The sequence below is a fragment of the Suillus bovinus genome (genome assembly GCF_016758785.1).
Source record: "Suillus bovinus strain UH-Sbo-P2 chromosome Unknown EDB93scaffold_95, whole genome shotgun sequence".
In the NCBI taxonomy this organism is placed as follows: Eukaryota; Fungi; Basidiomycota; class Agaricomycetes; order Boletales; family Suillaceae; genus Suillus; species Suillus bovinus.
The window spans coordinates 74703-98478 of record NW_024542151.1 but is presented as its reverse complement, the minus strand read 5'-3'; the positions used below and the strand labels follow the sequence as shown (position 1 = coordinate 98478).

Here is a 23776-nt window from a genome sequence, read left to right as displayed (position 1 = left end):
CCAGCTTATGATACACTGATGCATAGTATGTAGATCTGCCAGTGAGTTCGGTACTCATTCGTATTGCTTCTCACAATATCTAAATCATTCTCGTTGTTCTTGCGAACCCTGTGACTCAAGTTCGTCATCATCATTGACTGGCAAGCCTGGTCGCTGTTGAAGAATATATATTGTACTGATGAGCCTAAAATTTCAATGAAGCATGAAATCAGAGGCGCGCGTAATCGCTTATTACCTAAGCCACAGTCAGAATTTCAGATTACTACACTAGTAGTGTACACGGTGTCCACACCTCCAAGCAGTAGATCAACTAGAGTTACTGGACTTGTGAGCACGCGTAAGTTTGAACACATTACTATCCTCACATAGGCTAGGGCGGTTTGTACATCGAGCGCTTTTCAAGCGCAGTCGAGTTCTTGCCCGGCGACCGCAGATCATGTCATCATTCGCGAAGTCCAAGTTGAAGGCAGCGAGGGATTCTATTGGCAAGAAAAAGTACGAGCAAGCGCGTGAAGCCGCCGCACAGGTTCTTGATTATGAGCCTGATAATTATACCGCGTGCGTTCTCAATCTAAAAGATTGTGTTGCGAATCTCATATCGACTGTCTCGCGCTGGGCAGCCATGTGTTTCTTGGTCTTGCTCTCTTAGAACTCGGCCAGCATGAGAAAAGCGAGCAAGTAAATTTGACGATTGTTGTAGGGTGCATATCAGCTAATATTTTTAAATCAGTTCTATCGAAAGCCATAGAGCTCAAGGATGATCAAGTACTTGCATGGCAGGTACATTATATCTCTAGCCTCAAATAAACGATTCCAACCTGGGGCGATACATAGGGTATCGCAAAGCTTTACGAACAAACTCACAGGTGGAACGATCTGGTGGATACTCTGGAACACATTATGCAGATATTTGCGAAAAAGTGATCGCGTTCTCATTGGGTAGTGTTCTTGCTGAAACTGAGAATTCAATACCATACAGTGATGACGCCACCAAATGTGCTGAGGCCCTTCAAAAATTAATGGATATTCTCCGAGAACATGGGACACGCCGTGAAGTATGAATTTGCCCACCTTGAAGCCGTCTTGCTCAACGTGTTCAGGTCATTCAAGCATTATTCCTTTACCTACCAGACTCCTTTCTGTATCCAGCTCTTTCAACGCTTCCTCCACCCGATCCTACGAACCCCACGTCGACCTCAATTTTTTCTACTCAATCGGCAATCTACAACTCACTCGCTGTCTATGAGGATCTTGTATCGCTAATAGAAAGAGATGAAGAGATGTCCATCAAATCTGAGTTTGACAAGCGACGTACCCGCCTTGGAGGTCCTAAGCCTGAGCAACTCAGGAAAAACATTGGGATCGAGATTTGGCATTCATCGAAGGTAAGACAACCTTGCGAATATTTCGGTTGTCATTTTCATCTTCGCTTTCTAGCTTCCATCGTTATACAATGATATTCTTAATCACCCCAGTACCTCGGACGAACTGCGGCGCGCCACAGAATCGAAACTCATTCGATATAAACAACAATTATTTCTGGCACTCCCATCTACTGATCCAGAGAAGCACCAAGTTGGCATGCAGCTGGATGAGATGGTTCAGGGTATTGTGACGATTGGCATCCCGGATGAATTTGCTTGGTGCATGTGGTTTGAAGGAAGAGATTCTGATACAGTTGGTACTGGACACGCCATCAAATTAACCATGATCACTGAATCGGTACTCTAGAGGGTCTTGGTCTTGCGTATCTCAAGCAGTTCATAGAACTTTTCCCGACAAGTGCATTGGCGCGGATGTTGATAGGATATTTTGCATACAGCAAGACTGTACATGGTGACGAAGAATCAACAGAAGAACTGGCCTTTGCGGTGGATGGCGACCCCTATGACACTATTCTTGCAAGTTCACGAATCACGCCCCGGAGGATATCAATATCACTGACATCTATCTTCAGGATGCCTTTTCAGCACTCCCGGACTCATTGCTAGCGAACATGATCACAGCTCGAGTCCATTTACAGGAAGCTGAATACACAGACGCCATCAAAGTTGCTGAAATCGGTCTAGAATTGGTACGTAGGTACGAGTCAAACACAGCCCGTAAGCTTCACGAGTAAGTTGAAATCGTTAAGACATTGAGACTGCAGTGACAACTTACCGTCCGTAGAGTGCGCAAGGCATTTCACATTATTCTGGCCACGTCCTTCGTCCATCTGTTTCCTCCCAAACATCACCCTCGCGCTCTTTATTTCTTAAACGATGTCCTAGAGCAAGATCCTAGCAATGTGGACGGATTGATGGGGAAGGGATATGTTTTGCAATCCGCTGAAAAGTGGGAGGAGGCGGAGGTGCTATTTGCGCAAGCGGCGAAGCAGCTCTCTGATGATATGGACAGAGGCATAGAAGCAAAAGAGGAGAGTGCGTGGTGCCTCAGTCGGATAAATGCGGATGCTGGCGTAGACGCTTTGAAAGAAGTCTTTGAGACATTGAAGGATATCGAGGATCGTGACATCGATAAAGCTCGATGCCTCTGGCGGATTGGGAGATGCTATTGGGATATAGGAGGTATAACAATCGACGCCTTCTGCCTCATATCACTGATCCCTATTGCAGGAGAGTCCCGCGAGGAAGCTTTCAAATACTTCATCACATCGCTTAAACACAATCGCGAGTATGCGTCAGCATACACTTCGCTAGGTGTATATTACTCAGAACACGCATCGCCGCCCGACCCTACGCGGGCTTCAAAGTGTTTCCAAAAAGCATTCGAACTTGATGCCCGTGAATCAGAGGCCGCGAGGCGCCTTGCGCAAGGCTTCGCTGACGAGCGTGAATGGGATCTAGTTGAGGTGGTGGCTCGACGTACTATAGAAGGTGAAGGCGGGATGGGCGCGGGTATAGAGGGAGGAGATGGCGCAGCTTCGGCAAAGTATCTTCCGACAAACGCATGGGCATGGAAGGCTCTTGGTGTTGTGGAGCTGGTAAAGGATCGTACTTGTGACGTTTATGTCTAACCTAACTTTATCCGGCACAGATAAGGAGGAACTATGAGGAATCCATCAAGGTTTTTCAAGTGGCACTCCGAGCGGATGTCGATGACCAACTCTCATGGCTGAGACTTGGTGAAGCCTACAGTAAAGCTGGCCGCCATGTCGCTGCCCTTAGAGCACTTACTCGGGCTCACGAGCTTCAACCGGATGACTGGATGTGTACATACTTCATAGGGGAAGTCCAACGGCAAGCGGGAAGGCTTGCAGAAGCTCTTGCCTCTTTCCAGTCTATACTGGACATTCGTCCCAATGAAGCCGGTGTTCTCTTATCTGTCGCGCAGACCTATCTCGACCTAGCCCGACATGAACGGTTTACCGGTTTTGTCGCTCGAGCTGAGCAGTCTTTTATTTCCTGTGTCAACGTTGCGTTACTCGCCATCCGGGAAAGCCCGGGATATCGTGGAGTCGCCTGGAAATTTGCTGCCGATGCCCTGTTCGAGTTGTCAGTAATCACTGTCTTCGCTGATGAAAGCAACGTTCGTGCAGTCGTGACCGTGGTCCGCGAACTTACACAAGACCAGAGTAGCGCTCAGCTGGCTGGCCTATTCAGACTTACAGCTCTCTCTCCACATGATCCAGTCACCGGGCTCAACGCACTCGAAGCTGCTGTCGCTGCCTACGATTATCGTATCACAGTGGGCTCTTCCGACGAAACCGCTCTCCCAAGCTCGTTATACGACCTTGCTGTAGCACTGCATGAGTGGATTTTAAAACAACCCTCTGGTACCACAGGGCAAGCATTGGAGGCAGCAAACTCATTCTTGATTCAAGCTCTGCAGAAGGAGCCTGGAAATGTCAGGTTCTGGATCGCATTGGGTGATCTTCACTTTGCACAAAAGCCAAAGCTGTCGCAGCATGCATATATCAAGGCGATCGAAGTTGACTCCAAGGTTGGTAGGACACATACCTGTTACAATCTCAACTCAACCTATCTAGAACGTGGTGGCGTGGACCAAGATCGGTCTCCTATACTTATATCATGACGACATTGACTTGGCCACCCAAGCATTTACAAAGGCGCAAACTCTTGATCCGGATCATACCCTAGCTTGGATCGGTCAAGCATTGGTTGCAATCACAAACGGCCACGAAGCAGATGCTCGTACATTACTCGAGCATGTAGTCAGCATGACAGCAGACGTGGTAAATACGCGCCCACCACCCTATACTTGTATAAGCAACTGACACATGGTTCAAGCCTGTGGCAGACCTGCAATTTGCCTTGCGCGTTCTTGTTGCCGTAAATGATTCGAATACAGTTCGTGCATCTACTACAGATCGCCTTTTACCTGCCTTCTTTGTCCTTGGACGCTATTCCCAGCGCTGCCCGACCGACGCCTGCGGCCTCCATATCTTCGGTCTGATTTGCGAACACCTTGGAAAACTTGAACAGGGCGTGGAATACATAGGTCGTGCAATTACTCTCCTTGAAGCAGCATACGAGGAGAAAGAGGATCCCATCGTCGAACGCCAATTTATCATCGCACATGCCAACATCGCACGGCTCCGTCTTGGACTGCAGGACTATGAAGGATCGTTGACATCTTTCGAGAGTGCTTTAGGTCTGCTTCCTGAAGACACAGAGCGGGAATCACAGATTCTACGCGTACAAGCTCAATACGGGTCTGGGCTAGCGTCTTTCAAGATGGGTGACCTTCAGGCCGCTATGGCGGCATTTCAAGCTGCTTTGGAAACTGCCGCTGACGATCGTGTCCTTCGAGGACAGGTTACTGTTCTGCTGGCACAGACGATGTGGGCGATTGGGACGCCCGAGTTTCGTGAGTCTGCGAAAGGCTTGTTACTTGATTGGTCAGAATGCAACGTCGACGATTTCCAGTCAACTAATCTGTCGTTTTAGTATCACCTCCGATCCCGAAAATTTGATGGCAATCAACACTCTAGCTGGAATGGGGATACTTACTGAAGACGATGGACTAGTTGATGCGGCACTCTCCGAAATTCTGTCCCTCCCTATAGAACAGAGACATGAACTCGATCCTCGAAGAGACGTGACGTATCTCCTCGTGCAACATTATCTTGGGCTGGTACGAATTCAGGTCTTGAATTGTTGAGTGCACGATCCTGAGATTTTTTTCCGCAGGGCGACTCCGACAGAGCAACTAAAATCGCCCAAAAAGCCCTTCATGTTGAGCCTTGGAATCTGCAGATCAGGCGAGAAGTCGCATCTTTGTTGCTCAGGCAGGGGGAGAGCGACGCTGCGTCGGCCATCTTGGCATCGGTAGCACTGAATCAAGACATTGCAGAAGCAAAGACCACCCTCGCGTTATCAGCTCTTGCACAACCAATCCAGTCTCAAAGAAGTGCGCAAAAAGCCATCATGTTGGAACCCGGTCAATTGCGAAATTGGCAGACTTTGGCTTATGTTCGAGCACAGGAATCGCTGTGATATCAGGTAGGATAATGTACACGTATGTAGAAGGAGGCTCAATACTCGATCATCCAATAATGTATCTGTTATATGAGTCCCTGTAGAATCTCGCGTGCTGGACCTCCAGCAGACGGGAGACATTCGTCACCGTTTTCCTTGAGCAGCGACCTCTGTAGATTCACCAATGAGTATCGAAAGGACCGAAAGGATTCATGGCATGAAAACTTCATACCTCGTCGCGTCGCATCCTCCAGCAGCTGAGTATCGACGTGTTCTGCAGGGAGCTGCACATACCTCACAACGGAACCACGGATAAAGCAGTTTTTCACCGCCATCTAGAAACAGAGATGAATATGGGGACCGGATAGAAAAGCGTATATTAAGTACCATGTGTGGGTGTCTCGCCTCGTCCAGTACATTGATCGAATCTAGACGGATATTGAGAAATCTAGGCAAAGAATGGGAGTGCATCATCAGTGATATTGAATCCATGTGAGATAGGAACTATGATACTGACTGATCTACCGACTTCAAGACTCCTGTAATCGAGAGATCGTTCTTCAACTCGACGGTTACTCGTTGATCTGTCAGTGTTTTGAAGACCGAGAAGATGAGCTTTTGAATGTACGATCAGTTGAGTTTGCAGCATGACCCTATTCAAAGCTGACCATGGCTAGAAGCACGGCTTAAATTTTGATATAATGGTGGATGGTTATGGCCGGAGACATCCCGTCAATTGGCGTCACTACAAGGGTTATTTGGAGCAGTGGCTGTGCTCAACCAAGACTGGCCCGCGATATCATAGAGAAAACTAGCGCTACAATATTGTAATAACATCTACTCAAAGTCCGCCATATCGAAGTTGTACATAAAGTGCTAGCAGTGATTGAAGTCAGCGTTTTCCAGAGATGGTGGAAATCCGTTTTTACCTTGTATAAACTCATAACCTTCACTACCCAAGCCTCTAGGTGATAAATCTTTTTGTTACCAAGCCGCATTCGGGTCTCCTGTGCATATGTGAGAAACTGAAATATTCAGCCCAACGCCCACATACATAAAATGCGGCCCAATGCATGACATCAGCTTTCATAGCCTCATCTACTCTCTCCACCACCCGCTCTGCAACGGTCTGGACACTATTAGTGACCTTTTTCAGTATGCTGTACAAATCCGTTCACCTTCAATACGATCGTTGGGGGGATGCAGTGGGCAAGAAGCTCGTAGAATTTTGCACGGACTTCCAAAACGCGTGCTGGTGACTGTTCTTGGACGATGAGATCAGCAACCTTGTGGCAGTACGTTTCCCAGTCTGGTTTGGCTATTGCCAGTGAACCTGAAAGATCTGGCCTACACGTGATGAGCCGCGGCGATAGTGATACAGTCGCAAGTTGAACATACGATTGCATTTTCAAGGCTTCGAAGACAAGCAATGCTTTTCGCATGTTACCACCAGAGTTTTCGGTGATCTGTTGCGATGCCTCTTCAGGTAAGTCGAACTTCAGTTTCTTTGCTACATGTTCCAAGACAATTTGCATCTAGAGGCGTTCACCACCAAGTTTAAAAAGAGCTGCTTGATGCCTACTCACCTCTTCTGGGTTCGGTGCAGCGACTCGCATGAGTAGACAACGACTCTTTATAGGTGCTATCAGTTTGCTTGTGCTGTTGGCACAGAGTATTATTCGCATGTTTGACATGTATTTCTCCATCGTTCGACGCAACGCTGCTTGGGCATCACGGGAAAGAGAGTCCGCCTCGTTAATCACGACGACTAAGAAAAAGGTCAGGTTGAGATCTAGTTATTACACCACGTTGGATAGTACCTTTGAATCTGTGCTTCGCGTTCAAGTCTACCTGCTGTGTCTGCGCAATCTCCTTTAATAAATCTTGAATGACAACTCTATCATAATTTCCAGCCTCGCTTCAAAGGACTTGAGACGATTCAGAAGAGTATAAAATGCCGAATAGCAAACCTGGGAGTTATCTCTATGTGAAAATTGCTTTGAACAATGTTTATTTCCAGCTTGCGTTTCGACGGTGAGATAAACACTCGTTGATCAATTTTGAGCTGTGATACATGTTAATTAGCATCATCCAAAGCAAATCATAGAATTACACAATTCCTCTCACCTTCTCGACACCACTCCCAAACAGCTGCCTTAAAGTACAGCTTATCCGCGTCTTTTTTCCAGCTCCAGAAGGCCCGTAGAAGAGCATGTGTGGGAAGTCAGCTGAGGCAGCCTGTTCGTATCATAACATATGAGACACATATGGTCCCAGATCCAAGATTGAGTTACCAGAGATTTCAATCGAATGGACAAACTCTGGTGGTAGTGGAGGTCATCCAAAGTTTTTGGCCTGAACTGCGCTAATGTGAGAATTGTGAGGCACACAAAGAAAGCAAGCTTCTCACTTTGTCGACCCAGAGAGACATTGTTGGAAATAGTAGTTCAAAGTCGAATTCAAAGCTCAGGAATGTCGAGTCCAAGACGTTAGTAACAGTCGCGTGACGTCACGCGTTAATTATCACGCATATCGAGCTAATGCTCGAGTTTTTTTCCGCAAAGTTCGAGTAGATCTTATATAGCACATTTCAACAATATACATATATGCGAAAGATCGTCAGCATAAGTGAAAGCAAGCAGAATAATATAAGTAGTGTATTCGGATCCCCAAATTGCAAAATGATATACGATAAAAATTACAGCGGTCCGATCGTGGTGTTGAGAGTTGGTAGAGGAAGAGCAGACTGGAATTGCAGCAAGAATTCAATTTCAAAACTCAGGATGGTTAGAATGCGCGCTTACTGGGTAGGATCCGGAGGGTACTGCAGATGCCAAAATTCCAAAGCTTGATGTGGATGATCCAAGCCCCATGGTCACGGCTGATGGTGAGGGAATCAATGCGGTCGAACCACCAAGAAACGTTGTCGCTGTCATTGACTGGCCTGCTGAAGAAAGGTCCGCGAGACTGACGCCGAGATCATATGAGGCAGTGACATGGTTTTGATTGATATGGAGCCATGGAATCTGGTATCCGCCGCTGCCCACCCTATACGGCATTTGTAAGCGTGACTCCATGGGTCCTTGTTATATTCCGACACTGACCTCGTTGTTACTACACTTTGGATGTCCAAATAGCCCAATGGAATGATGGGTAGGGACGCAAGGGCACCCTTGACTAGCTTAACGTTTCCAAACTTTCCACTGTTGACAGTCTGCTTTGGAGGAATTACAAATGAACTGAATGTCTGGTCTAAATGCGCATAAATTTCTCCATTGACCAAACCATCAGCCTGCACAAATAAAATCTCGAGTTCAGTATCGAGAGGGTTTGTCACCTTGCACGGGATGAGTTTTATACCTAGAGCACGCATAAAATTGTACGTACGTCGAAGCTAAGGTTAATTTCATTGGTCACGAGTGTGGCTAGAGTGATTTCAGGGTATAAGTGGGAGATAATCGGAGCGACGTTCAAGCCTGCGACTTGCATGAGCGATAAAGGGTGGACAGACGCGATTCTGCTTACCCGTAACACTACTTGTCAAAGTCACGCCTTCGAGCGCCGGCTGGAGTGATGCAAATGGTGTACTCGCAGAATCTCCTTGAATAGTAATTGGAAGGCCATTGCCGGTTTGCAGGAAGCTACTGAGGAAAGCCTGCATTACAGAAATGATTAAGTAGGTTAGAAGAAAGTCCATGCTACCGACCTCAGCTACGGTATCATTCGGGTTTGCTGGCTCGTAATGGAACTCTCCTGGGATCATATTTTCTCCAGGAACCAAGTTGAAGAGCTAAACGAGAGGTTCAGGTAGGACTACATCCATGACAACCATTTACGCACATTGAATGCCGCTCGACCGATCATGACATTTTGGTAGTACACTGGTAGGGCGATATCAACCGTGTCAAGCGAGATGTTGGACGGGTTGTTAATCGAAGACGTAATGGGCGAGATGATATATTGATTTCCACCATTCCCACCACTGCCATAAATCGAGATGTTGGTTATCGTTGCCTTGCTATCAAAGGAATTCATGCCTAATACATAGTTTTAAGCACGAGTGGAAGCTAATTCGCATTGAAACTTACCAGCTAGGCTTGAAGCGACGTCGAAAGCAATTCCTGAGATAGGAACATTGCCAATGGCAGTCTTGGCGGTCACATCAGCGGTTCCGCTCAATTCCAGGTCTGCCGAATTCTTGTCCGTCACTTGAGCAAACATGGCTTCAAAGGCGCCATTGTCGACGGAAGTTAATGGGATGTCATGGAAACTGATCGGCAAGGCAGCGAGATTCCCAGTCGACACCCCACCAATGTTGTCGGATTGAGGAAGGTTCAGCTATAAGCGGGTCAGTGAACATCTAGCATGGACCAATAACCAACATTACCTGAGCGGCAGCTGTACCTCCATAGTTGAGGTTTATGTTGACAGTAGACTGAATTACTTGTAATGAGAAACCGAAGGGGTTCTTGTATTGTGCCACAGTGTTATCGGAACCTGATAATGGAGAAAATGCCTGGTCCTGGCTCTGCATTGTCAAGCTCAAATCCAAGAGTGCGATGGATTGGATAATCTATTTGTCATTAGCACAATTTTCTCCTGCGCAATTGTCGATAAACCTACGTCAAACTTCTTTCCAGGCAAAATGACGTCGAGTGTGAGAGTCTTGAAGGCGGTACTAAGCCATGTTACTTGTTCATTTGCACCTGGAGGCTGAACAGTGTCGCCTTGGACATTGAGCGTAATATTATCCGCAGCTATGTACTCAGAGAACAATTTGCCAATAGTGTTCAGACCAGAGCCACTTTGAGGTACCATTTGTCCACTGAGGTGGGATGTTACTGAGGACTCGGGTGAGAGGATGAGGTCAGTAGCGGTAAGTGCTATATAACGCATTAGACAACGGTTTCAACGAAATCAAATTTTCGCTCACGTCCAATGCGAGTGTTCTCGAAGTAGGCTTGGAATCCAACGTTTCCAAGGTCGATGCCAAGCTCTGGGAGAAGAAATGAGGGAAAAAAAGAAGGGATAGCAGGGGGAAATGCACAAACGAGCAGGGGAAGGAATGATCGAGTCTGTTGATATCGTAATTCCACCAGCTGGATCTTCGGAGGGGAGTTGGAAGTTACTGATCGTGACTCCTGGGAGACCATTGAATGCTTTCAGGGTGACCGTTTTTGACATCGAGACTCCATTGAAAATTGTTCCCAGAGCAGTCAGCTTGAGGGAAGAAGTAGAGATTGTCCACTCAAAACTTGGATTGTGTAACAAGTATGTCGCAAATAAGGTAAACCTGGTACTTTTCAGCATCCACAAAAGATGGCGCAAATGCAATCATGCTCACTGGACTTGGTCAATTATTACTAGCTGCCCTTGCGTATTATAATTCGGCACCCCGGTATTCGCGGTAGAACATACTATGGATCACAGTGAGTATCCCGCATGTGGTCTATTTTAGCTAGCAAACCTGGAGGCAGTGCAATTGTCGCAATATTATGGCCTTGCCATGTTACCCTGTCCGACGTGAGCATCTGCAGATACAAACTGGGCGAAGACATACATCACTGGGTCAACAAACTCGATCAGAGCATCTAGAGGGCCAACGTTGGTCAAGGACCCTTGCAGGGAGAGCTGGAAGCCCTCGTTTGTGATGTCCCTATCCCAACCATCAACAACCAAAGTAAACGTTAGATAAATGGTTGAAGCGCACGTGATGTTTGCTTGGTTGAAAGCTAGTGTAGCGCCGTTGACGAGGTCTTGGGTAATAGGACCACCCACCGCACCAATCAGATACAATGATGTCTTGTCCGTCTGTAATCAATTGAGTGATAAGTGTTGAAGCAGGTAGAATTTCCAGACTTACAATAGCCGAAACCCCGTATTGATTGAAAGCAAGATTTGTTGCGTCTAGTGAAGTGAATCACTAAGTTTACCGGACAACTCACAGGTAAGGTTCTTACAATCATCAAGTTTCAAGGAAGAATCCACGGCAAGTGTGACTTGTAAACCTTTCAATGCGTTTAAAATGGCGTCGTTTATGTCGAACTGGTTTCCGCTAGTATTTTTTTACGTCAGAGAACTGAAAGCCTGGAGAAATTTCGTGGATATACCTAACGCAAATTGGGTTGCTTGTATCCACCGACGTATTGACCTTGAAAAAGAGGTCATTCAGGTGTTGATCGAAAAAGAACTCAAACATACAGGTGGGTGGAAGCTCGGGTTATCAATAACCAGCTGGAATAAACTCGTCAGAGGACCAAGGTCGACATTGTGTTCTTGAGCGGAAGTGGTGATCAATCCAATAATGGTCAATGGGTCGAGGTTGAAGTTGAACGGAAGCACAGTCGATGTAATATTGGAATGTCCATTAGCATGGATTGGGTTTGCAGACATGTCAACATGATTGATAGCGCCAAGAGTCAGGTTGTGGTAGGTCGCGATTGCGGTGACATCAAGCAGATTGATGCTGGCCGTGAACGGATTTGCTAAAGTGAAAGTCGTCGACGCCACACCATTTTGAACGATGTCAGTTGGGAATTCGAGCGAAGCACTGTCAATGAGGTTCTGGTGCAAGGCTGGGATAGTCACTGGTGACAAATTGATCTGCGCAAGAGCTGGTTCCAAAGAGCCGATATAAGTGGAACTGGACGTTCCCATAATGGTTGTTTCCGAAATGACGCCCTGAAGGTAGTTCTCGAGCATCGCTTGGCCTGCCGCTGTTTGCGCAGCTCCTTGAGGGGAGTAATGGACGTCTAGCGTATAAGATAAGGAAATGTCTACACTCAGAGTGAATGCAAATACCAGTGGGATATGATACGTTTCCAGGCTGGATGATCATATTGCTCTGCAGATGGAAAGGTAAACGTCGAAACGGAGGATCTATAAAGTCATGAATAGTCACCAAATCGGCGGAACCAATGACTTGGTTTCTATTGATAGCCGGTCAGTGCGTATTTCATAGGAATTCAAGAAGGCGCTCACTCAAACTGCAATGCAAACGAGACATCGCCAGTACCTGAGAGCAAATGTCAATAGCAACAATCAAAAGTACGCTGCTGCTCACCGATTGTTAGGTTGCTACGACCGAGTAAAGACGCATTTATATTGGACTCGTCGTCATAACAGATTCACGTACCTCGGGTTGAAAAGTGAAGTGTCCACTGTAATCAGCAAGTAATCTGAATATCCGTGTTTGACGTCCAGATTGGCGACGGAGGCAGGTTTCGCCTTGAGTCCCTGCAATCCCGCGATCGTAGATTGCACAGAGAATTCGATATCCACTAGAGACAACACACCAACAGCTGTAGATGCATCGGCGTTCGCAGCGCCCGACAGCACTAACATTTGTGAAACTCCTAGCGTCGTAGCAGCTACGAAATCCTGGAAAGTCTCATGCTGGTCAGAATACACAGCAAACGGGACATCGCTAAACGTCAAGTAAATGATACGATTCTGAACATCAGTCGTGCTGGGGCCCCGTGGGATAACCAGCTCAGCAAAAGATTGACCATTATATCCAGTGGTAATATTCTGTGCAAGTGCCGTGATATCGACTGGGAAAGCGAAAGGCAGAGTGAACGCAGCAGTGGTCAAATTGCTGCCTGACATTGGGTTGTATGCCGTAGCCTCGGTGAACATGAGAGACAGCTGTTCGAGATTGATCGACTGGATGATGTTAAGTTTTCCCTTGTTCGGCAACGACGTCACTACCTGAAGGGTTTGTATACCTTCATTCAGCCAAGTGACCTGCACGGCGTGATCAGCAAGCACCATTCTGACGACAACAGGTATCTCACATCGCTCGGGCCAGCACCAGCGCCATAAACGGTGACCTGGCTGTCCATGCCGTGAATATAGTTGTTGAAAATAGCGGAAATAGTTGCAAGTCCTTCTGAAGAGCTCTGCGGAATGAGTCGACCAGCTAGCTCGAGCGATGAGGTGGAATTCGGCGCTAGCGTGACAGTCGAAGTTGAAGAGACTGGAGCTATCTCGATGCCGTTGGAGTAGGTGTTGAACGCAAGGGAGCTGAGTTCAATGCCAACTTGAGAAGGCTACAACGGAAGAAACATGAACGAGGCATTGAAATCGAGCAAGGACAACATACGTTGATAACCTCTGAATTAATCGTCAGATGAATTCCACCAGCAGGGTCGTTGGATGGGAGGTCAAAGGAATTGATAATCACGCCATTCTTAAGACCGTTGAAACCCTTCAGGGTGACTGCTTTGGAAGGAAGAGAGATGCCGGGTACTTCGATACCTTAGGGGTTGTCAATGATATTGCACTAAGCTTCCGCGAAACTAACACACCAAGAGCACTGACTGTATCCGCCAAATACTCGTAAGTAACAACTCAGCTGTACCCAGCATGAACATACCAGTTAGGTTATCACCAGTAATGTCCCATTCAAATGATTCACTATTTAGCATGACCTAGAAACATTGAGAAAAAAGCTACAATGTATTGGATGACGTGTCTCCCACCTTGGTAAAGTTGGCCAAATAATCTGCATTTGCAACTTCGAATGTAGTTTGCACTTTGAGAGTAGCTCCGACATCGCCAACGACATTGACGGGGTCTATCTTCATCACGCCAATCGGCTGACCGCCCCACGAAACAGTGAGTCCGTTGTTAAACGTGATTGTCGCGTCAACTGTCAAAACGAGGTCAAACAAGTATGCGCTAAGTGGAATAGAATGACAGACAAGGCCCCGCGTTCGTAATGCTTCCATTCAATTGTGTCCCTATGAAACTCCTGGTAAGTTGTGCAAGACATCACACTCTGACCCATACCAAACATTGTTTCTTGAGGATTAGTGATAAGAACAGATTCTACACTGCAACACAATTTCAGCAAAAGTTAGCTACAAAGTATCAATGTTAATCACCCCAGGACACTGCCGCTGACGATCTTCTGGACGATAGGTTTCGCTAAGATGGGCAGGATTAAGTTCAGGCTGCTGTCCGTAGAAATGGGGACATCAGTCTGAGTGTAACTGAGTGTCGTTGCATAGTCCCCTGCAACAGTATTGTTGTGAGTAATCTGAAATAAATTCACGGCAAAATTCGAACCAATTGTAAGCTGTGCAGATAGCTGTATGTCACTCCTCAACTGCTTGAACGCTTTGTCAACAAAATTAGGCAGATTGAATCCCCTGAATAGTTGATTTAGTATCAGAAGCAGAAAGAAAGTTGTAACACCCACGTGTATATGTTGTCTCTCCGTTGCTGCTGAGGAACCGGCTCGGAGTCCGTTGTCGTGGCAGTTACATACTGATAATCCCCAAGAGCTACAATGCCGTCCAGTTGTGTGGGATCCAAACCTGCCTGCACAGCGAGCACGCGAGTCAGAGTGAAGAGTGTCGGGGGATCGTAGTTCATGGTCATGTCGAGAACAGGAGACTTCGTGGTCGATTTTCCTGCCGAGTTAAAATTCGTCGCAGTATTGATGGAACCGAGGTACAAGCCATGCGAGGTGACATTGGATGAGATACTGGTGATGTCAAAACCAGCGGTGAAAGGATTGACGAGCGCTACAGTGACCTGACTGACGTTGCTCGTAACAAATGTAGTAGGAAGGACTACTCGATCGTTAACAGGTTGATCTAAAGACAAATAACGCAACTTACTCTCCAAAAAACCCGTCGATAAAAGACTGGAGTTGAGGCCAGGAAGCGTGGCGGTGATGTTCATACTTTCAAAAGCCTGCAGAAGAGAAGCGACCTGTGTGCTCCCACTGTAACCTACGATATTAAGCTCCACATCTAACAACCTAATTATTTTTTCTCTTGAACGCAAAGATCTAAGACACACCTTGACCACCAACAAACTGGCTAAGTGTTTTCAATCCTTCGGGTGAGTTGTTAGGCTGTAAATGCGGTTAACTGAGAAGTCGTGGACAGAGAGGCGGTAGACAACCGTACATCGAAAGCAGATGTGGAGTGAACCGAATTATTGCCCATGTTCAGTGTCAAATTGGGCATCAGTGCCGTTCCCAGGATTGCACCACCACGTTGCAGCTGGAGCTCTGTAACAAGAAATATATCAATTTCGAACCCTTACAATTGACTGCTACCACTAACGTAGGTCGCCAGTAGCGAGATCAAGATTGGATGGGTTATAGATGGACACTAAAGATGAGATCAGCCATAGTTTGACAACAGCTGAGAAGCCTTCTTGCCATCGATGCTAAGGTTAAGGGCTTGCTGGGTCCCGCCCATAACGTCGACAGCCCCAATAGTGGTATACCCCTTCAGACCTTGCAGGCCACTGAGACTGGTCGACACGTTGACCTTGATAGGGTCCAAAGTAATTTGACCGATGCTCATGTTCGCTACCGCGCGAGAATTGCCAAGCAGCAAGAAATCGGTCGTGGTAGAATCCGTGAGTTCCATGTCTGCAAAATATACAATTACAGATCGCACCACTCAAATACAGCACACTTACTGAATGCGGAGAAACTGCCATGCTCTGTATCTGTAGCGTTCAAAACACTATCTAAAATGGTTATGTTAATGGTGCCCTCAGTGTCTGTCGGGCTCAGCACAGTGATTGAGGATGTTGATGCACCCAGAGGCTGCGCAACAAGATGGTTACCGGCAAATTGAAAATGTAGTGGACAATCATACCGTATTCAAACCCGCTACATTTGAACCGTTTTTGACGATCGTGAATTCATTCTGAATCTGATCGATAGACAACTTAAACCCGAAAGGCAATTCTGTTGCGCCTAAGTCAGACATAATGATCACACTGCTTTCACATAAATCACTCACGCATGCTCGCGCGAACTGAGTTACTATCCGTTCGCGGGGTCCATGCCGTCTCTGGGGTGAACGCAAGCGCCATGCTCCCTATCTGAATAGACCGAATTGGGTTGATCGGTGTAGTTGACTTGAAGGGAACTGTCAGCTGAAGGCTTTCCAAACCCTGGCTAAGCCAAGATATCTGTGAACCATCCAGCTGCAGTGTTGACTTGCCCATTGCGATTACAGGCGAACTTTCGAAATTGATGTAATTGGTGAAAAGCTGCGAGACCGCCGCAAGGTTGGCAGGCGTCGTCTGGGGTACTAAAATACCGCTCAGCGTGATGTTGTTAGGACCAGGGACCTAAAGTAAGTTGAGACATCGGAATTGAGAAATTAGAATGTACGACCTACAATGTTCGTATTGAATCCCGTTCCAGTACCAAGATAGACGTTTTGGTACACGAGGTCAAAAACTACTGTTCCCAGCCCCAGTGTGAAAGGGCTATACCAAGTGATCAGGTCAGAGTGTAATGAAGGCTCTAGGTTGAAGAATACGAATACCTTGTATTGTTCAACTGCGTAACCGCCACAAAATCGATACCTCCCCCAGGATTGTCACTGGGTAATTGCATGTCCTCGAGAATGACATTGCCGGCAAAATTGTTTGTGCCTTAGCAAGAATACTTGTCAGTTGCACCAAAATCTACGTGAGTATGAAAATACTGCACCATTGATAGTCACCAGCTTATTGAATGAAATGCCATGCGCGGTAGGGAACTTCATTGCTTGGACATTCAGATTGGAACTCTGCAATCTCCAAGTGAAATTTTGTGAAGTGATCATCGAGCTTGTGAAACGGCCGAAGGCATTTTGATCTGTGATGTAGAAGGTCGTGGTATCGTTGATCGTTGCCCGTTTATTGGAAGCATGCAGAGTCGAAAGCGACATATAGCCGAGAGGCACTTCAACACTGCCATTCATCCAGCTCACGTTTACTGGCTGCGAGAAGGCTACTGTGGCGGAGAAAATACCAGTATGAGATACCTTAAAGCGATGGTTAATGAATACGGTCCCAATGCAACGCGAATACCTACAACGCCTAGCATTGCTAAAGTGAAGCTGTACGATAAATAAGTGAGCGTGTTACTGTATATTATACCGTTCCCTTACGATGTATTTGAAGGAGACAATATTGCCGCCTGTTGGATATTCAGCGTGGATTGGTTGATTACATCCTGAACGATTGCGCGGAGTACGGGGAACAGAACTATGAAAAGCAGCGCGATGCCCAAACAAGCACCAACGATTGAAGTGATTATAAACCATCTTCGCTTGCGTAAAGGAAGTCTAGGGGCAGCACCAGACACTGCTGGTGCATTTGTATCTGCTGGCAGATACTCTGGTTGAGATATATCACCTTCGGTTTGATGTGCAGGGACATTAGTTGTGATTCCAGGCGGAGTAGTACTGGCGAAGGGGCCGGCGAATGGGTCTAACCCTAAGTCAGCTCCTGCAATTGGAGCAGCATGACCTGTAACACAGAGTTACGGTTATGTCCAATGAAGTTATAGTATGATGAGAGCCACGTTACCTCTCAATGACGCGGTTGACCAATCACCAAGAGTGTGAATGCTGTTGTCGAAGTTATTATTATATGTATTCCTCCCCGTTGATGGTAATTCCTCCATCTGGCAAAGGAATGCCGCAAAGCCGAAGGCAAAGAAATGGGTAACTTAAAGACAGTGAAGACCAACAAGACGCGAAATTGGAAAAGCGGAGATGCGAGAGTTGGGAACCCTAGACGAGTTGCTTGAAAACGCAACGGAGGACAATACTTTTACCGAGAAAAAGAGCGTTGCGGATCTGGGATAAATCTTCACAGGGCATTTGTCCACCCTTTAAATGATGACATGTAGCCGTTGTATATGGCGCGAAGGTATTTTAACAAAATTTAGTCCAAACGCTTCAGGTTGGTCCATGCTCGATGGGATAGTTGAAGGGCCGAGGAAACAACAGGGTTCTGATCGAGCTAGTGACAGGAACGTTGAACCTTATCATTCAGAATCACGAACGGCGAAACAGATGACACGGGTCTTCAATGAAAAAGTTCAATCTGGCAATTTGAATATTGGCAAGTGAGGTCAGTAGCCAAGTCGCATCCGAATGATATGAATACGCACTATGTATCATTACCCTGCAAAGTCACTCCAGTCTCCAGTCGCTTTCAGGGTTCTGAAACTGCACTTGAAGGCTAGGTCGAATTCAACGTAAGATGGGACATCCATGGGCGCGATCACATCCGACTCATCGGCATGAAGTTTCGTTCATGATGACATTCCTTGGTGCGGGTAACACCGTAATATGTACGTACCATTTAGAATTGAGATTTTGAAATCTACCAACAAGCACGTGACATTTCTGGGTGATTATTTCAGCACTTCAATACAGGTTCATTATAGCTGCCGATCCATCAAAACACCTTTTTGTTCACGGCGGAAAAACACACCCCAGCGGCAGCTTTTGTCTGCATTTCATCCGCGCTTCTTTCGACTCATCGAGCCAGATGTTGAACGTCCCACCACATGGCTAGCTATTACTATCACAAGACATACTACGTGGTCGACATAACTGACCCATGCCTTCAATACTGAAGCATCCCGACTCTCCAGGCATCAACTTGGTGCCATAACGTGATCACGAGCATCATTCTGATGAATCTGATCCTTTGAACTTCTTGTACTACAAGGTCGAAGCTCGTATCCAAGCGCTGAACTAGGCCTATCACCGTTTCACTACCGCTATTTACAATTCCCCACCAGAGAACGCGCGTCTCAATCGCCACTGCATCTACGTTCGTTGTATTGGTTATTAGAATTCATTAAAATTCAATTAATCGATTAATCTTGAGTTGCACAGGCCATAGCCTGGCCCTCGCTGTCCCAGAGCTGGAACGGGTATTGACCATTCACCATATTCGCATATGGCGCGCTGAGTATACCTCCAAGTATCACTGCATACTTCATCACATGCTGCGTAGTTTCCTAGACTTCTTGATACTCAAGCAGACAGCGTTCCATCAGGTTTCATCAATCCAACGTTCTAACAGTAATGTTCGTTACAAAAACGTGGTACTGGAATACGTAATATCAATCTATGCATGACATATTGATGACAAGGACAAGGGCAAAATCGGATGAGCAGAAAGGGCAAAGTCAAGTAGCTTATACGTCATGCATCATGCTTGATCATATTAGCCAACTGTTTTGCGACCGCTCGAGGAATACCGCAACGCTTAGTGAGATGGGTGACGAGATCCTTCCTTCTCACACGCGAACTTCCCTTGAGTAACCCCTTCAGTTTACGCGTCAGCGACACGAACAGACTATCCCCTCCTGACCATGCTCGTCTCTGCTCGTCTGCAGTAAATTTTTCAACAAGGTCACGGATCGTGGCGCGCGATTCTTCATAAAGGTCTTTGTGTCTGCCATCCAATCCATTGGCAGCGGCGATGCAGGCATGACCAGCGACCTTTATCTGATAGTTGTCGAAGGTGCCCTCGTTTCTCTCCCACCAATCCTCCATCCTCCCCTCTCTTTCAAGGTTCGTGATCGCAAGAACGATGGGAATCTTCTTCTCGCAGAGGAATTCGTGAAAGAGCCTGTAATTGCTCTGCAGCGTAGCAGTAACTCTACCGGCGCGAACACAGAATAAAAGCAGATCGATGCCACCTTGTTTATCCAATCGTTTAATGAGCTGATAGGCGTTCTCGACAAATTCGAGATACTCTTTAGTTCCCAGTTGCGGTGCCTCGAGTCCAATGGTATCGTACACTTTGTAAGACGTGTCGCCGAAGCTGATGTTATACTCTTGCCAGTGCATCGTACAGCGTTGCATGTCAGGAGATGTACATGCCACCTCCTCTCCCGCCATAAGGTTGATGAGTGAGCTTTTGCCTGCTCCCGTATCCCCAAAGAGCACGATACTTTGATGTGTTGTCCTCCTACTCAAGTTAAACTATGATACAAGAAACATCCGAAGACTGTGCACCTTGTACTTATTTTAGGAGGGATGAATTGGTCCCTAACTTTCAGATTCGGATCCTCAGAAGTTTTGTCATCCAAGTTGACGGATTCTGAACATTGCAACGTACGACGCCGCATGTCAGGACCTGTGGGCGTTACCTCCTGTTTTGTCATCAGGTTGACAAGTGAACCTTTGCCTGTTCTCGTCTGCCAAAAGAGCGTGATAATTTTATGCTCATTCCTGGCCAAATCAAACAACTACGATACTGAGAGTATCTGAAAAATACGCACCTTGCACTGATGTTTGGAGGGATACGGTGTCCTCTGGTTCTCAGATGCGGGTTTTCAAGACGTAAGAGCACCTTTGAAGTCCTGTCACGGTAATCCAAGTCGACAGTTTCTGAACATTGAATACGGCGTCGCATATCAGGTGTGGATGGTATTGCCTCTCCAGTCGTGAAGAGTGACCTTGTGCCTACTCCCGTCTGCCAAAAGTACACGACAAATTCCTGCTTCTTCCTACTATTCAAATGAGACAACCCATAGCACGAAGATTATCTGAAGACCACGCACCTTGTACTAAGGTTTGGAGGGATACGGTATCCTCTGGTTCTCATACGCGGGTTTTCAAGACGTAAGAGCAACTTAGAAGTCTTGTAATCCAAGTCAACAGTCTCTGAATATCGAATACGGCGTCGCATATCAGGTGCGGATGCTGTCGCCTCTCCTGTCATGAGGTTAACGAGTGCCAGCGACCTGTTGCCCCCTCCCATCTGCCAGAAGAGCATGATAAGTTCGTGCTTCTTCCTGCTGTTCAAATTAGACAAACTATAGTACGAGGGGCATCTGAAGATTATGCACCTTGTACCTATTTTTAGAGCGATAAGGCATTCTATGATGCCCAGATGCAGGCTCTCGGGTCGAATGATTTCGACAGGGGTCTCGTCATCGAAGTTGGTGGTCTCTGTGCGCTGCAGTAGACGGTGTCGTGTGTCAGGAGCTATGCGCGCTACCTCCTTTCTCCCTAAGACGTTAACGAGTGAGCTTTTACTTGCTCCAGTTTGCCAAAAGAGCAACATAATCGTATGCCTGCTCCTGCTTATAATATTAAACAACCATAGTACAGGGCACCTGACTACACACCTTGTATGCATGTTTGGAGGGATGAGGAATGCTGTGATTTCCATACGCGGGTCCTTGAGTCGACGAAATAACACGATACTTTGGATCTGGTTCCTACCAATCAAATTCGACGAATGTGATATTAGGAGGATCTAAAGACTATGTACCTTGTGCCCATTTTGGGAGTGATAGCGATATGCACTTCGGTTCTCAGACGCGGGTCCACAACGCGTAAGAATGCCTTGAAAGTCTTGTCATCCAAGTGGACGATCTCTGACCGTTGTAGCAAATAGTGTCGCACATCAGGAGTGATGCGTGTTACCGCATCTCCCGCCATGAAGTTGAGGAGAGAACCATTGTTTGCCTCTGTCTTCCTAGAGAGTATGACATCATTCTTCCTTCCCATCAATGTCGGCTCTCTGATTCCTAGATACGGGTGTTCGAGTCGAATGGTTTCGGATGCTTCGGAAGTTTCGTCATCCGGGTCGATAATGTCTGAATATTGTAGCATACGACATCCTATGTCCGGAGTGGGAGCTACCCCATCTCCTACTATGAGGTTGGTGCGTGAACCATTGCTTTCCGCTGTCTCCCACTCGAGTACGGCATCATTGTTCCTACTCATTAATGTTGGCAAAATATGGCACAAGGAACACCCGAAGAATACGCACCCATCATCGATGGCAGAAGTGATAGGGTACTCTTCAATCCCAATATCGGGGTCCTCGAGTCGGATGGATTCAATTGCCTCAAAGGTTCCATCGTCTGACTCGACAGTTTCCGTACGTTGCAGCATACGGCGTTGCCCGTCAGAAGCTGTGGAGGACACCTCATCTCCTGCAATGATGTTGACATGTGAATCAATGCTTGCGGCCGCCTCCCCAGCAAGTATGATGTTTTGATCATCGTTACTGTTCATAATGTTGGAAAGATACGGCACAAGGATCGTCTCGTAACTACGCACCTTGCATCCATTTTGGGAGGGGTAGCGATAAGGTGCTCTTTGAATTCCCGATGCAGATCCTTGAGTCGGCTGGTTTCGAATGCCTTGGAAATCTCATCATATAGGTCAATAGTTGCTGTATACTGTAATGTACAGCATCGTAAGTCAGGAGCCGGCGACGCTACCTCCTCTTCTGTGATGTGGCTAATGAGTGAGCTAGCGCTTGCCGCTGTCCCCCCAGCAAGTGAGATATCTTTATGCCTTTTCCTGCCCATCGATTGTTGGTAAAATATTGGCACGAGGAGTTTTCAAAGACTACGTACCTTGGAGTCGTTGTTGATACCTGCTGGATAGTGTTAAGTAGCCATCGGCCGATATCAGACAGTGGAATCTGAACCCTCTCCGACAGGCGATACTGTTCGATAAGCTGACAGACGGCGCGGTATGACTGTTTGTGGCGCCGCTTGAGCTCATCCCCCGCATATTCGTCGATAGTCGCTGTGGTGATACATGCGTGACCAGCAAAGGTCATCCCGAAGTCTGAGATGGATCGCTCGTTATCCCTCCACCATTGTTCCATTTCTGGCCCTTTGTCTTCTAAGCTTGTGGCGACAAGAACGACTGGAATTCTCTCCTTTACTTCGGAGTATATTAAATCGTAGTTGCGACAGAGCGCCTTCGTCGCTCTCACACCCCGTACACAGTACATGAGGAGATGAATGCCAGTTTGCTTCAAAAGACTTCGAATGAGTTTCTTCAGAACTCTCCGAGCGTCCTTATCGGGGACAGTTCCTTCAGGGCCCTCACCGAGACCTGTAATCCAGTTCCAGTTCAGCAACAAACACCAAGGAGCGGGGAAAATGCACTGACCGACTGTATCGAAAAGCTTTACCTTCAAGGTCTCGTTCTGAATCAAAACGTCGTACACATCAGTTTCAGTTGTACATCCCATAGCGTCGCAGGATATCCGCGCTGTTTGTCTCCCAGCGACCAAATTGATCAAGGAGCTTTTGCCAGCGCCCGTTTCTCCAAAAACGACGACATTGCATGTTTCTGTGAGATGCGAAGCCGCAGTGCTCTGATTTTGGGTTAACTTTTTGCTGAGGAAGAGCAAAACACCACTTACAATACTAGGTAGCCCTCTGTCAGGAAACGACGACATTGCAGAGATGACTCGACTGCAGACGAGATTCAGCGGCGCAAGGAGGATCTTGACTTGCCGCGTGTTCGGCGTTTTTCATGTACCAGTACGGGGTCTGTTAGAGCAGACGTTGATATGGCCCAGGCGCCAGATATGATGATCCCTGCAATGCATGGGTGCAACGTGTTTCATGCAACATGCAAGTTGTGTCACTGTGGCGTAACACAGTACTGGCTATAGGAAGTATATGAACGCATCATGGAGGCGATTCATTGTATGGAATCTAGATGAGACGAGCGCTGCCACATATCACGACAAGTTGACAACAAAGCGTTGGTAGCACTGCGATCAGTGATTCC

General features: G+C 46.9%; 7 protein-coding genes across 7 annotated transcripts; 1 reads left to right on the top strand and 6 right to left on the bottom strand.

Annotated features, from left to right (window-relative positions):
• Window positions 1-436: 436 nt before the first annotated feature.
• On the top strand, window positions 437-5459 carry EDB93DRAFT_1255531 (superkiller protein 3; the record flags this gene model as incomplete). The annotated part of the gene is made up of 15 exons (XM_041453797.1): window positions 437-558; window positions 621-780; window positions 835-920; window positions 980-1055; window positions 1101-1385; window positions 1438-1681; window positions 1732-1905; window positions 1971-2115; window positions 2170-2567; window positions 2616-2983; window positions 3037-3942; window positions 3989-4195; window positions 4251-4861; window positions 4911-5097; window positions 5154-5459. 15 exons carry the CDS (start codon window positions 437-439, stop codon window positions 5457-5459), a joined length of 4275 nt encoding a protein of 1424 aa, XP_041302478.1.
• EDB93DRAFT_940171 (uncharacterized protein) lies at window positions 5402-6394 on the bottom strand. The gene is made up of 6 exons (XM_041458017.1): window positions 6371-6394; window positions 6110-6317; window positions 5959-6056; window positions 5829-5889; window positions 5674-5776; window positions 5402-5609 (listed from the first exon to the last, which is right to left on the bottom strand). Exons 2-6 carry the CDS (start codon window positions 6110-6112, stop codon window positions 5509-5511), a joined length of 366 nt encoding a protein of 121 aa, XP_041302477.1. The 5' UTR covers window positions 6113-6317; window positions 6371-6394; the 3' UTR covers window positions 5402-5508.
• On the bottom strand, window positions 6172-7968 carry EDB93DRAFT_1178347 (P-loop containing nucleoside triphosphate hydrolase protein). Its single transcript, XM_041450578.1, has 11 exons — window positions 7852-7968; window positions 7736-7801; window positions 7569-7679; window positions 7412-7506; window positions 7262-7359; window positions 7028-7209; window positions 6840-6976; window positions 6620-6788; window positions 6496-6570; window positions 6371-6448; window positions 6172-6317 (listed from the first exon to the last, which is right to left on the bottom strand). The coding sequence occupies exons 1-11, from the start codon at window positions 7870-7872 to the stop codon at window positions 6279-6281; spliced, it is 1071 nt and encodes a 356-aa protein (XP_041302476.1). The 5' UTR covers window positions 7873-7968; the 3' UTR covers window positions 6172-6278.
• A 171-nt stretch (window positions 7969-8139) lies between these two features.
• Window positions 8140-17877, bottom strand: EDB93DRAFT_1255529 (uncharacterized protein; the record flags this gene model as incomplete). The annotated part of the gene is made up of 48 exons (XM_041453796.1): window positions 8140-8187; window positions 8246-8489; window positions 8546-8778; window positions 8829-8917; window positions 8967-9096; window positions 9148-9231; window positions 9282-9478; window positions 9530-9779; window positions 9829-10014; window positions 10065-10324; window positions 10375-10437; window positions 10493-10734; window positions 10786-10858; window positions 10909-10955; window positions 11002-11097; window positions 11152-11252; window positions 11305-11348; window positions 11402-11496; window positions 11552-11592; window positions 11643-12193; window positions 12243-12370; window positions 12423-12456; window positions 12505-12518; window positions 12577-13187; window positions 13238-13492; window positions 13546-13700; window positions 13751-13762; window positions 13819-13873; window positions 13925-14094; window positions 14147-14185; window positions 14235-14278; window positions 14330-14459; window positions 14514-14596; window positions 14647-15022; window positions 15071-15205; window positions 15255-15309; window positions 15365-15468; window positions 15524-15571; window positions 15700-15837; window positions 15888-16017; window positions 16070-16161; window positions 16217-16550; window positions 16601-16691; window positions 16751-16859; window positions 16918-17233; window positions 17284-17308; window positions 17360-17720; window positions 17781-17877. The coding sequence occupies 48 exons, from the start codon at window positions 17875-17877 to the stop codon at window positions 8140-8142; spliced, it is 7215 nt and encodes a 2404-aa protein (XP_041302475.1).
• A 1191-nt stretch (window positions 17878-19068) lies between these two features.
• Window positions 19069-20485, bottom strand: EDB93DRAFT_939975 (P-loop containing nucleoside triphosphate hydrolase protein). The gene is made up of 2 exons (XM_041458016.1): window positions 20237-20485; window positions 19069-20189 (listed from the first exon to the last, which is right to left on the bottom strand). Exons 1-2 carry the CDS (start codon window positions 20383-20385, stop codon window positions 19418-19420), a joined length of 921 nt encoding a protein of 306 aa, XP_041302474.1. The 5' UTR covers window positions 20386-20485; the 3' UTR covers window positions 19069-19417.
• Window positions 20486-22354, bottom strand: EDB93DRAFT_939974 (uncharacterized protein). Its single transcript, XM_041458015.1, has 7 exons — window positions 22005-22354; window positions 21501-21953; window positions 21355-21447; window positions 21073-21306; window positions 20785-21021; window positions 20680-20730; window positions 20486-20611 (listed from the first exon to the last, which is right to left on the bottom strand). Exons 1-7 carry the CDS (start codon window positions 22250-22252, stop codon window positions 20587-20589), a joined length of 1341 nt encoding a protein of 446 aa, XP_041302473.1. The 5' UTR covers window positions 22253-22354; the 3' UTR covers window positions 20486-20586.
• A 37-nt stretch (window positions 22355-22391) lies between these two features.
• Window positions 22392-23601, bottom strand: EDB93DRAFT_1311603 (uncharacterized protein). Its single transcript, XM_041454839.1, has 4 exons — window positions 23403-23601; window positions 23147-23354; window positions 22596-23089; window positions 22392-22543 (listed from the first exon to the last, which is right to left on the bottom strand). Exons 1-4 carry the CDS (start codon window positions 23436-23438, stop codon window positions 22532-22534), a joined length of 750 nt encoding a protein of 249 aa, XP_041302472.1. The 5' UTR covers window positions 23439-23601; the 3' UTR covers window positions 22392-22531.
• Window positions 23602-23776: the final 175 nt, after the last annotated feature.